The sequence below is a fragment of the Pelecanus crispus genome, chromosome 15, assembly GCF_030463565.1.
Source record: "Pelecanus crispus isolate bPelCri1 chromosome 15, bPelCri1.pri, whole genome shotgun sequence".
Taxonomy (NCBI): domain Eukaryota; kingdom Metazoa; phylum Chordata; class Aves; order Pelecaniformes; family Pelecanidae; genus Pelecanus; species Pelecanus crispus.
This window is the reverse complement of record NC_134657.1, coordinates 3179136-3191458: the sequence shown is the minus strand read 5'-3', so window position 1 is coordinate 3191458 and position 12323 is coordinate 3179136. Positions and strand designations below refer to the sequence as shown.

Sequence of the window (12323 nt, the reverse complement as noted above, 5' to 3'; positions counted from 1 at the left end):
GCAGAGCATTTCCATGGAGGCTCACAAGTCAAGAAGGGTGCTTACGTTTCTCTGGGCAGTTTTACCGCAGCAGAAACCAGGGATGAACTTGCAAGCTTGGGGACCGTAGGAATGTCTGGCTGGAAGTCTAATAGAGAGCATGGATGGTTCGTGACAATTATTGCAGAAGTCGGTACTGATCTCTCATTAGTCCAGTGTGAAAACTGCCTTGAAGATCTTTAGACTATGATTAAGTTTTGCATCGACTTTAAAACTCCTTCCTTTCCCATGCTTTCGATGGCAGCTAATTTCTCCTTTTCTTACTCTTCATCAACACATTGTCTGGATGGCAGCTGCCTACCTACGGCTGGTGCTGACAAATTCCTGTAAAAGCAACACGCGGCAACACCAACTGAGAGTAAACCCCTCCTTATTCAAACGCCTGGAGTGCCAGAGCTGTGCTCTGTACAGCCCACAGGCTAAAGATACAAGGTACTTTTTAATCTCAGAGCAGTCATTGCGATGGTGCGTAGAGAAAACACGCTGATGCATTTCACAGCCGTGTTCTTCTCCTGCAGCATCTCTTGCACAATGGAAGGCAAACCAGGAGAGCTGCTTTTTTGAATAATCTGTGTCACACATCGGCACACCTTTGCTTTTTCCCTCTGCGATACCTCAAAAGCTTTTTACCTTTTCTTTTCTTTGCTGCTGAAACTGAGCAGCGGGAAAGCTCTCTGTATGACAATGATTAAAACCCAAGAATAACTGATCTCTCTTTCCAAAAGCTCTCTCAGAAGAGGGGCCTAGTATTCCCATTATGAGGGAAGGCAAACAGATTCAAGGCAGTCTGGCCTTCAGCCAGGCAGGTACACAGTGTACATAAATACCATAAGCAGATGAAAAGTCTGAATTTTGTGAAGTCCGACTGATTTGGCACTTCTGTGAGTCGGGCTTTTTTCCTAAAATGCATTAAACTCTGGTTTTTTTCCCCTGTATTCCCAAGACTTGCAGCAAACAATTAGTTGTGGTTACGAAATGTGGATTAATTAAGAACCCTGGGGAGTTCCAAAGGCAAAAGGTTACCTGTGTCTCATTACACCTTTGTTCCACTTGTTTCAAATGAGCAGTGCCACCTCCCATGGTGACAGGCATTAACAGGAGCAGGAGAGCAACAGCTAGGAGCAAAACTTGGCTTCAGGCAGCAGCGGCTCGGAGGAGCCTGGAGAGCCTTCTCTCACATCTGGGGGACATGCAAGTCTCTGTGGAAACAAGTCTGTCTGTCTGCTAGGCTGTAAGGTCACGGGGATGATTTCTTCCTCTTTGTATGTCCCTGCAACCCTGGAGTCCTTAGTGGCTCAGTTTTCTGTGATCCTTCTTGCTGTTCATTTGGGAGCTCCAAGAATCACACATTAAATACATACCAAATACATTTTTCCCTTTGGGATCCAAGCAGAGGGTGCTGGCAATGTCATTATGTTAGAACAGAGGAAGAAACTGAAAAAGCTTTTCCAAAAAAGTGCAAATGGAGCCATTAATAACTTGCAGTTTGTTTTTGCTTTGTGGCAGACAAAAACTCAAAGGGTGGAGTCCCTCATTGCTTCAACACAGATGTATTGCTTGATCCTGATGTACTCTTTGGAAGGCTGGGGATATTTAGCTTTTTCTAAAAGACAGAGAGAACCATTTTATAGCGCTCCTTGAGCCTTTATTTCCTAAGTCTGGTGCCAAAATTCACATACACGCTGCCACTCAGAAGCAGCGTGGTGCCATAACAGTGTGGCCTTCCTGCAGATTTCTAGAAATAATTTTCCCATTTCCTCCATTGTGCCTGCAATGTGTGTGTATCGTTTCACGGTGGGTTTCCACGACATCTGTTTGAGTGCATACAGTGTTCAGACACCTCGACGACCCTGGGCAAAGCTGAATTTCTGGGACTGCACCCCTCTCCTTCCAAAAAGGTGGGTTTACCAAGTGCCACGTTTTAGAAAGATTCACAGGTAGCTTATGTTGACATCTAATACAATTCAACATAGGAAATTTGCTATTCCATTTGAGTAGCCAGCAAAGTTTTTATACCATTACGTCTCTCTCCCATGGAGCGTAACAATTTGCATCACTTAGCACCTTTTATAGATTTTTCTCTTATGCTTTACACATTAGAGCACCTTGCATTTGAAAATAGGACTGTTCTTGCAAAGAACATTCATTACAGGCTCCATTCTTGACAGGTTTGCACTGAACAGGTTTGTAGCTGTTGACTTCACAAGCAGCTCTCGTGATCACACAGACCTTACTCGAGCAAAACTGCCAGCAAAAGCGGTAGGAGTTTTCCCTAAGTAGTGTTAATAATGTTTGATTCTGCAAGAATGGCTACACAAAGCACAATGAGGTGAATTCAGGATAGATCATTTAGCTTTCTATTTCCTGTCTTATGTTGGAACACGAATGCTAATTCTGTATAATTTCTGTGTTCAGTTTTGAGCTTCGTTTCTAACCTCTTCAGCTAACATGAAAAGAAAATTCAGTTGCAACATCCAATTAAAAGTGTTAATCAAGGGGAAGACTGACTTAGCTGACACATTGTGTACGTGAGGTGTTCTCCTGTAGCACGGTTTCAGCTAACGTGTTTGAGATCTTGCAATTACAACAGCACGCGTTACAGATATTAGCTGAACGTAGCTGAAATACCACGAAGCTTATCCCTGCCTGCCGCCCCAGTGACACTGGGGTAAGGCAAGGTCTTAAACTCGCTGCGGGTCCCAGCGCGATGGATTTGTAGGAGACGGTGTTGCTAAGGGGAGATGTTGCACTACTCCATAGCTGTTGAAATTTCCCAAATGCCCAAGGCCTCTTGCCCAGATACATTCTTGCCATCAACTCACAAAGGAGATTAAGGGATGAATAAGCTGAGAACAGGTCCTTGTCCCCAAAGACAGCAAAAATTCCCTCCATTAACCAAAAGTGATCTTGTTTCGTGGGGTTGAGCTGAGAAGCTGGTTTTAAAGCCACAAAGATGGTAACGTTTCGGCTGCCAAATCTTGCATATTCCTGGAGCAAGATGGGGAGAGGAAGGGTGATCAGTCCCTTTCGGTGTTAGAGAGGAGTTGTCCTCTGCTGCGGGCAGGTCCTATTATATCATCCCGCTTCTGGACACTGAATCTCATCTCAATGTTTTCATCTGGACTCTTGAGAAATTCTCCATAATCCTGGCTTGACCAATAGAGCAGATATTTTGGATCACTGGTGGACTGCTGTAGTCGATAATGTCAGCTATTTTTAGGAACAGTCCAGTTTGATATATCAATCCAGTCGTTATTTTTGGGGATCTCTTTTCCTCTGAGGCCCAAGAGATTATGTTCACATTATTCCCCAGCGATAATTATATGTGCAGTTTACACTGGGCCTTTTAAAACATTCTTTATACCATCTAATTTAAATAATTTCCACTTGGATTAGCACCGAAAAATAAGTATTTGATTATAGCCACCTTGAAAGTGAGTGGCATGTTTTGCAACTTGGATGTAGCTGGAAAGACTCTTCAGTGTTCAGACACCAACCTAATAGCTAAAGAAAAGAACCGATTCCACTTCTGGCAGTCGTCAGTGAGAGCATCAGCAAAAAACCAGTCAACAGCAGCTCCACAAACAGTTGAAAGATTCATGGAAGCAGCTGCTGCCTTCAGCTGGCTGGCTCGGTGTGGGGAGCACGTTACCTGGCAGCGGAAGGACATTTGTGAAGGCACCTTTCCCTTGAAACTCTTTCAAGGGCTCTCTTATTAATTCAGAATTTATGAAGCTCCCTATTCCTAACCGTGTCCTGCCCATCATTGCTGATGCACAGCTGCTCCCTGTCTTGCCCGCTTCGGGCTTCAGACTTCCAAAACTTACTTCCTCCATTTGCTTCCTCTGTTTTCTTGTTACATTCTGTATTTTACTCCTCTCCATCATACAGTCCTCTTGGAATCAGTGGAGGGAAATTGAGAGTAAAGCTGGCAGAGTTTTTCAGCAGTGGGCGACTCCAGAAAAAAAAAACCCCAGCGTTCACCTCAGAATTTTCAACATTGACACATTCCCACAAAATATATCAAAATTTGATGGAAAAAGTCCTTGGAAAAAGTTACTGCATTGGTGTGAAATGCATTTCACACAGAGCGCTGTCTGAGGGTAACGTCCCTCAATTATCATCCTGGAGGTGAGGATGACTTGATCAGTTGTGGCTGAAAGATGACTGCATGTAAAAATTACAGCCTTGCTCAAGAAATGTCGCTGTAATTAAAGGAGAACTTTTACTGGTCGAGTTAGTTTTTTAATGAGAAGAAAAATAAGAATTGAGTGACTTACTCTATTCACAAGAATTCTGATTGTGCGAAGGGATGATTTAGAAGCAACCCCTGTTAGCTTCAGCTGAACCATGCTCCAATCTTTATTCCATCAGTTTTTCAGAGCAGAAATAGAAACATTAAAGAGGAGTAATGCAAATGACATTGACAGTATTTTCAAAATAAATTCAGCTCTATAAAGTTTTCCTCAAATATATTTTTATTAGCTTCTCCTCTGCTGGAAGCCAGGACCACTAATGCTCAGGATATACCTATAGTGCAAGGGAGGACTTGCTGCAGATGCCAAATTCACATTTTTTTAATAAATCCACTTAAATTCCAGCTTCTGAATTAGTGGACACGTTCACTGTCCTCACTTTTGGAAAACCTTGTTTCCTAAGAACCCAAACAGAAGAATTTTATTTCTATTTTAACTTCATTCAGCCTCTTTCAAGGTTCATTTAATGTTCTTCTGGTTCTCACTATGGGAATCTGCTCTGCCACCGGCCTTTGCCGGGTCCAGCCCCATTCCCCTGCCCGAGCAGCGTTAGGTCTTTGCCGTAAGCTTTCAGAAAACTGTGGAAAACAGATAGGACATTTTCCGCCGGGCTGAATGCCCTCTATCATGCCAGACGTACCCAGCACTCTGCCTTAAGGCTTATGCTGACACGTGGGAATAACTCTGACCGGAGGAGCCTGCCGGCTTGGCGGAGATGACTGCGTTTTGGGTGACAACCTGGCATTGCTTGGGAGTCCTCTAATCAATCGGTCCTTGCCACCGTCTGGAAGAGGAGGGCTGCACAGGTGTGGAGGCAGTATCCAGAGCTGAGGATTTTTTGGGAAGCGATAGTAGCATTTGAGTTTCTTCCCTTCTTTACCAACGCTACCCCAAAACTGGCTGGCAGTTTATTTCAGAGCGCAGGGTTGCGCTCCGGTTCTCTTCCCGAACGACAAATTCACTGCCACTTTTGGAAACGGAGCGTAAACCCAAGAGCTGAACTGGCAATAACAAAAGCTGCTGAGCTGGCTCTATGGAGATATGCCACCCGGAGGCAGTTTGCATTTCATTAGGTGTGTACACAAAGTGTCTGACACACCAGCGGGAAGAAAGGGCTGCTGAAGAGCGAGGTGCGATTATTATCTGAGCCTCAGAAACTGCAGCTCCCTCCATTAACTCTTTTCACCCCACACAAAATGCCGGTTTCTATTAAAACAGCTAGTATTTGTCAAAGGGGAATCCTGCAACTGTGATGCCCTCCAAGGTAGTCGTCACTGCTCCTGCTGAAATAACGAAGCTCTGGAGAGACGTTTTAGCTTGAGGGTATCTTTTACCTGCCTGATAAAGTTGCTCTTTGGATGTGACGGGCTCAAAGCAAATCAAAGAGGTGAAATTCTCAGCCGTATTAATGACCTGCGCTCCTGTGACACGCAGAGGGTACCTGTGCATCCTCCGCTCACGCTGCCTGCCTCCCTCGCTCCGCGGTAATCCTCTGTGAATCTGTAGGATGTTTGGTCGAGGAGAGCAGGAGGAAGGCAGAGCCCAGCTGCAGGTAGCAGGGAGGCCAAGGGACTTTCAGGTGCGCTCTGGCAAATTACGCAGCCCTGCAAAGCAGACAGCTTTGCGAGCTGCGCCGGGCCGCGGAGCAGGCGTGCGCTCTTTGCATTGGCTGCTTGGGATGGGTGGAGGAGCTCTTTGTGAAGGAGACTGGGTGGGATCTTAAAGCAGTTGGCTCTGGAGTGAGCAAAGACTTCCTCTGCCATATCGCTCTCTACAGCTGCCTGACAGAAGGGGGCAGTGAGGGGGGTGTTGGGCTCTTCTGCCAAGTAACATGTGATAGGATGAGAGGAAATGGGCTCAAGCTGCGCCAGGGGAGGTTTAGATTGGATATTAGGAAAAATTTCTTCACGGAAGGAGTGGTCAAGCGTTGGAACAGGCTGCCCAGAGAGGTGGGGGAGTCCCCATCCCTGGAGGGGTTCAAAAAACGGGCAGAGGTGGCACTTGGGGACATGGTTTAGTGGGCATGGGGGTGTTGGGGTGACAGTTGGACTGATGGTCTTAGAGATCCTTTCCAACCTTAGTGATTCCTAGTTTTTACTTTCATTAAAAAATAATCCAGCCAGCAAGCCAGGAAACATGAAATTACTGCTCTACCCTGAACTGGTTTAGTGGTGGACTTGGCAGTGTTAGGTTAATGGTTGGACTGGATGATCTTTTCCAGCCTAAACGATTCTATGATTCAATGATTCTGTGTCATGATGGAGTAAGAGTCTTGCCTGTGCTCACGTGAGTCCGTGGCAGAGCCAGGCTCATACGTAGCGTCTCCTTTCTCCCAGGTCCCTTCTCTGTCCACCGCTTGGCTTGTCCCCAAGCATCCCCTCTGGGCTATAGGCTACACCGTGCGTTGCAAGTTGGGATTCTTCCTCTGTCCTAAAGAGCTGGGTGGATCCTGTGTCGGTGCTTTATCTGTTCTTTCGCAACACTGGGGAAAACCAACCGCAAAGACAACTGAGTGGAGCCGAGGAGATTGCACCGGCTTTAACGGAGAGAGCTGCGTGGTAACTGCAGGTTGATTCCGTCATCATCTCTTCTCGGACATGCTGATCTCTGTCCCCTGTCCCTCTCCACCTAGAACTGCTGGCGTCAACACGGAGAGCAGCGTGTGCTGCAGAGCTCGCAGCTCGCCTTGCTACAGCAGCCACCAGCGGGTTGGCTGCAGGCCCAGGGGTGGCATTATTTGTTTTCAAAGCTCCCATAAATTGAACTGTGTTTTTATGACACCGTAACCAGAGGCACTTATTGTACCAAATAAAAAGACGTCCATTTGAATTTAATAGATGCAGCTGATTATGCTCAATGACATTTTTGACGCTTTTGGGTGGATTTGAACTTGAAAACCTTTCCAAAGTTACCGAACCGACGGCTCCTTTCGGCCGACCGATCGATCCACCTGAACAATGCCGTCACCTGGAGCCCTTTGGAGATCTTCCTGTGCCGTGCTGTAGTCCTGCAGCAGAATTAGTGATACAGGCAGCTGGCTTGTGTTTTCCAGTGAGTCAAAGCAACCATAAAAGCAGATACAACAGGGGAGATAAACCTACCCCACTGCTCTCATTTCCTTGTAACAAGCATAAATATTATGTGCCTTGGTTACAAGAACACTTTTCTATTCCATTTATTCTGAAATTCCTCCTGCGCTTTGTTCTGACGAATATTCAAACAATTGTTTTATTTCCCTTTAAAGTTTTTATTGTCCCTTACAGTGTTTTAGATGTTCCCATCCCTTCTCCAGCACAGCCTACCCAGTGGAGGAATTCAGCTTTTCAGATTGCAGATGAAAATGGGCTTTTGAGAGATGGCGTTGCTGAATTTTCCCACCAGGATGGCTTCACAGCTTTCAAGCGTCAAGGCAATTTGTTCGCTGCTCTTTTGCTGATGGCTCAGTACTTAATGTCACAGCATAGCAGAGGAAGAGTCCGACCTCCTCTTACGCTTCTCAGGGCTTGCATTGGTCTGGCTTTATGGAATCCTCTCCTGGACTATCCTGGAAACAGAAGCGAGTTTCCTTTGCAGAAGTTTAGTGGTATTGGCAGACCCGCAGTAAGGGACAGGCTTACAGGAGCTCTCAGCTTCTCTTTTAGCTGCATGAGGAAAGGCTCAGCTCTTCAAATTGCTCATACCCAGCGTCCCTCAGGGATTGTGGTGCTCAGGGAAGAGGAATTCCCCATGGGTTTAGTGGAAGCTGCTGGATACTGAGGAGTTACACAGATCTAGTCCTTAGGGTGGCAAGAGGGAATTTGTTCTCTCTGACTAATGACTGGGTAATGTAACAGGCTGAGAAACGCCCGAGCGCTGACCGGGGCAGGTAGGCTGCGATGACTGCAGAGGTTTCAGAATACAGCAACCCAAGAGACTTCAGCAACCCCTCCCAGTAAGTCCGTTTCTTGTTTTGCTCCACCTCGTCCAACGCTGTGCTCATTTCTTTCTTTAGTAGCCCCCCTACTGAGTAGTAAAAGGTTCATAGTTTTTCAGAGAACAATGTACACATCTTAACAGCCAGTCCATTAGTCCTTCAATGGTTATTTTAATTAACTAATCTGTTCAAAACATCCAGAGCCTGTTGAGCCATCTGGACTGATTCAAGTCGCATATTGCATTACTAACGTGCTGATTAAATCCTTCATTTTGCTCCAAGTCCTAAGTGCATCCAAATGTTACCACTCAAAACCTGCTTCACGCAAATGGCTAGGAGGGTTGCGTTTTGCCCGTGCGGGGAAGGAGGCTTGCTTTAGCTTTGGGCAGAGGTGTGCCGGTAACCCCGGCTGCTGGCGGAGCGAGGAAGGACGGCCCGGGCGTCAGCCAGCCTCTCGGCCGGAGCAGGGAGGCGAGCAGAGGGCCCGCGGCTGGGTTTCCTTGCAGGGCTCTGTGGAAAGCTCTCCCCGTCCTGTGCGAGCAGACAGCCCCTTCCCGGGGCACTCGTACACGTGGCTGGGAAGCAGGAAACCTGGGACTGTGGTGTCGGGTATTCCCTGCTGCGGAACTTCCCTAATTACGAGCAAGATGTGGGAAAATGAGAGGTGGTGTTGCCCGAGAGACAGCTTTCTGGATGGGTCAGGAATCATTTAAACTGTTAGAAACAGAATTCACCAAAGATGCTAAAATATCTTAGGGTGCAAATCATACCCCTTAACCTGTGCGGAGATCTGCAGGCCAGCTGGCGAGTGTACCGTCAAAATAGCCTCGACCCAGGCTGACTGCGCTTTCCACAGAATAAACCCACTATAAATCCACCGTGCGCTTCCTCCCGTGTTGGCTGTGAGTGCAGGAGCGAAGGAGATCTGCGGGCTGGTCTCCGGTAGGATCTCGGCTGTCCTTAACTTCAAAGTCTCGGCTTGCACGGGACACCTGAAACAGGGAAGGCAGCTGCTGCCTTTCAGCCAGGCAGCCTTTAGCATCTGACAACAACAACCTGCAGAGGAGGTTTTCTCTCCCTCCTGCGCCCTGACTGGAAGAGCTCATTCCAACGTCCGTCTCCGAAGGGTTTATCTTACCCTGGAAATCACTTTACAATAAAAATGTGTGGCGTTTTGCACGTATCGTTGACTTTAATTTGGTTTATGAACCTGTAACTCTCAGGCTCCCAGTTTTATATGGCGTGGGCCAGACCAGTGCACCTTCCAGCCAAGAACCTTCACATGCTTGGTAGCTGTTGTGAGATTTAATGACTGCATCCTAATTTAAATAAGATAATCTTTGCTTTTACAAAGGAGCTAAGGCACAGGGAGGACACGTGATTTAGCAGAGAGCAGGGAGTTGAACTAAGACACTTTGTCTCCCATCTGGGTGTCTCTCACCGTGGCAGATCGCCCTCTCACCCTCTTGGCACCCAGAATCCGGGGTTTTGTAACTCGGCAACATCCAAGCATTTAAACATACACATCTTAGAGGAAATGTAATCCAACAGCAGTATGTGCCGCAAAGGGTGCAGCCCATTCAGGTTATTCTATTCAGTGGACAGCTGCATTTTTCAGACCTCATTCTTTCAGCCTTTCAGAGCTAAACCCAAGTCTCGTGGCCGCGGTGGCTTTTGAGGTGAAGGACTTGACTGAGCTTCCCCGCGGCTTCCCCACTAACAGGACTCTTCTTGTTGCTTGCAGGTAAATGGCCACCTGGACTATATGAAGCAAATGGACACGATCCTAAAAGCTGTGGGCATTAAAACCAAGGAGTGTCAGCGGGAAGAGAAGGGCAGCGGCAGTCTTGTCTCCCCTCTAGCCAAGAAATCACAGCAGGCAGCCGGCAGCGAGACTCGGGAAGAGGAAAACACCATGCGAGAGGAGGATGTGGCTGACGGCGAGGCTCTCCCAGCCGGCCACACTCACCGCCGAGATTCCCCCAGCTGTCTCTTGGGAGAAACTTTGCTCCCCTGCCCAGACTGTTCTAACAGCGGGGACAGCAAGAGACAGCCAGCGGGCGAAGGAGCAAATTAGAGCTCTTTGTGTTGGGCAGAGATGCTCAGCCAGCACTAAAACCGCTTTCAAAGCACCGTCCGTCGCACTGGGATTCCCAAAGGAGCATCGGCAGAGCCGGCAGAGATGTAGCTGCAGTTTTCAGACCCTCCTGAGAGCCTGGAGTGTGGCACCGGTGTGTCACTGGATCAGAGCTTTTGGAGCAGCCGCCCATGGCATCTCCCATGGATGAGAAGGGGCTGATTCCTGCCTGAATCAGCATTGCTCCTCAGGAAGCGGTGGCACTTCCCTCCTCGCGCAAACTGGGCTTATTCTTGAGGGAAGCAGCTGTCACCGTTGGGGACTGCGTCTCCGCTGTGTAACTCTTGGGAAAGCAGGTGGCTCGGGGGGTATTTTTAAACATCTCGTGGAGAGGGGCTTGTCACTAGGAAATTCAAAACCTTTTTCCACCAGCGGTCGATTCGGTTTTTGGTTTTCAGGTGAGCAGGCGTGCTGCAGGCGCTGGCTGCCCAGCTAACGTACGTCTTGGCGGCCGCGCTTCGGCTCTGCTAAGCGGGGAGGCGAAGGGCTCAGGGTACCTGGTTTCTTTCCCCCGTCTGCCGCCGGCTTGCTGCCAGGGCTTGGGCGCTTTCCAGTCGACGGGACTTGTTTCCCTATCTGCGATACGAGGGCGATGAGTGTTCGAGGCTTCGTTACTATTAGAAAGATGCTTTGAGTCCCTAGGTGAAAGACAGCAGAAGAAACAGAGTGGGCTTTTTATGATTTATTACTTTGTGAAACTTCCTCCCAGGCTTTGCAAGCCAGCAACCCACAGAGACTTTCGTTTTGTGTCCCACACACGTCTCCAGCCTTAAAAGCCCCCTCCAGACATATCTGTAATTGGCTTAGAATAAACCCAATACTTGGCACAGGATAAACACGACTCTGATTTCTGCCTCCTTCCGTAAAGGCGAACTGGCCTCCGCTCTCCTCCCTCGGTCTCAAACCGGAGGGAGGGACCCTGCTTTTCATCCCCTGCCGTGCAGAGTCTTCCAAAACCGTATGGGACCGATCCACATCTTCCACAAAAGATCCTTTTCCGGCCTATTTTGCCGCTCTGCCCAAGAAAACGCGATCTAGCAGGAACACGGCAGGAGGATAACCCCCTCCTGAGAACACCTCTGTGTTCTTCTGTCTTAAAGCGAGCGCCGGTTGGTATAAACACCTTCCGCATCCAGGCCTGGGAGGTCTCGTTGACTCCTCAGAGGGGAAATAGTGTGATTGCAGCTTCCGATTTCGGTTCATGCGGAATCCTCCTCCTCCTCCCTTCCCCGTTCCAGCAGTCAGTTCAATAACCGCCTCTCCTTTCTTTCCCCAGCTTTCTGCAAACCTTACCTGCAGGTTATTTCTCACCGAGTTGAGAAGGCGGCTGTTTCTGGGGCTGGCAGCGTAACCTGGCAGCGCACAGCGGCTTTGGGTACGGTGCCCGGCTTTTCCTCTCCTCGATTCCGACGGCCTAGGGGGCTCAGACCGGCTCAGCTCCGCTCCTCGAGCGGTGCCTCGCTGCAGGGCGACGGGAGCTGTGAGACAAACTACGGGATCCCGCAGCGCGGGGCCTGTCGATGCCGCTGGCTGCAGGAAAGGGATACGATGTCACTGCTGCGTCAGAGGCTTTGTCCACAGGCAAACACCTTATTCCAAAAAATTGGCTCGATGAGGGAGTACCACGTTATTGCTTTGGAGCGTTTGGCTCGAAGAAGCGGTGTCTCTTTGTCCGTCTCCTGGAGCCTGTGCCTGCTGGCTTGGTTACCTAACGGACTTTCGGAGCGCATCGTGTATTTTTCTACTCCTTTTTAACTGTAGTCAAAGTATGGTTTTATGTAAAGCCATTTGTGGAAAGATGTACATATTTATCTTCATGCTTGACACCAAACCCAAGTTATCTGTCCGCAGATAGGTGGCAAAAATGCATTAAACGGTTTCATGTTTGAACCTGTGCTCGGTCCTCCGTTTGTCACGGTCATTCGTCATTGACCGCTGGGCCGGCCGGCGCTTGCAAGGGGGTTTGTAGCAAAGAAGT

General features: G+C 48.4%; 1 protein-coding gene across 1 annotated transcript in view; it reads left to right on the top strand.

The window, feature by feature from the left end:
* TMCO4 (transmembrane and coiled-coil domains 4) overlaps positions 1 to 10285 on the top strand; it is a 38225-nt gene extending 27940 nt beyond the window's left edge. Inside the window, exon 13 of the mRNA XM_009489162.2 lies at positions 9953 to 10285. Within this exon, the coding sequence (XP_009487437.2) occupies positions 9953 to 10285 (333 nt within the window). The remainder of the gene's footprint in view (positions 1 to 9952) is intronic.
* The last annotated feature ends 2038 nt before the right edge of the window (positions 10286 to 12323 follow it).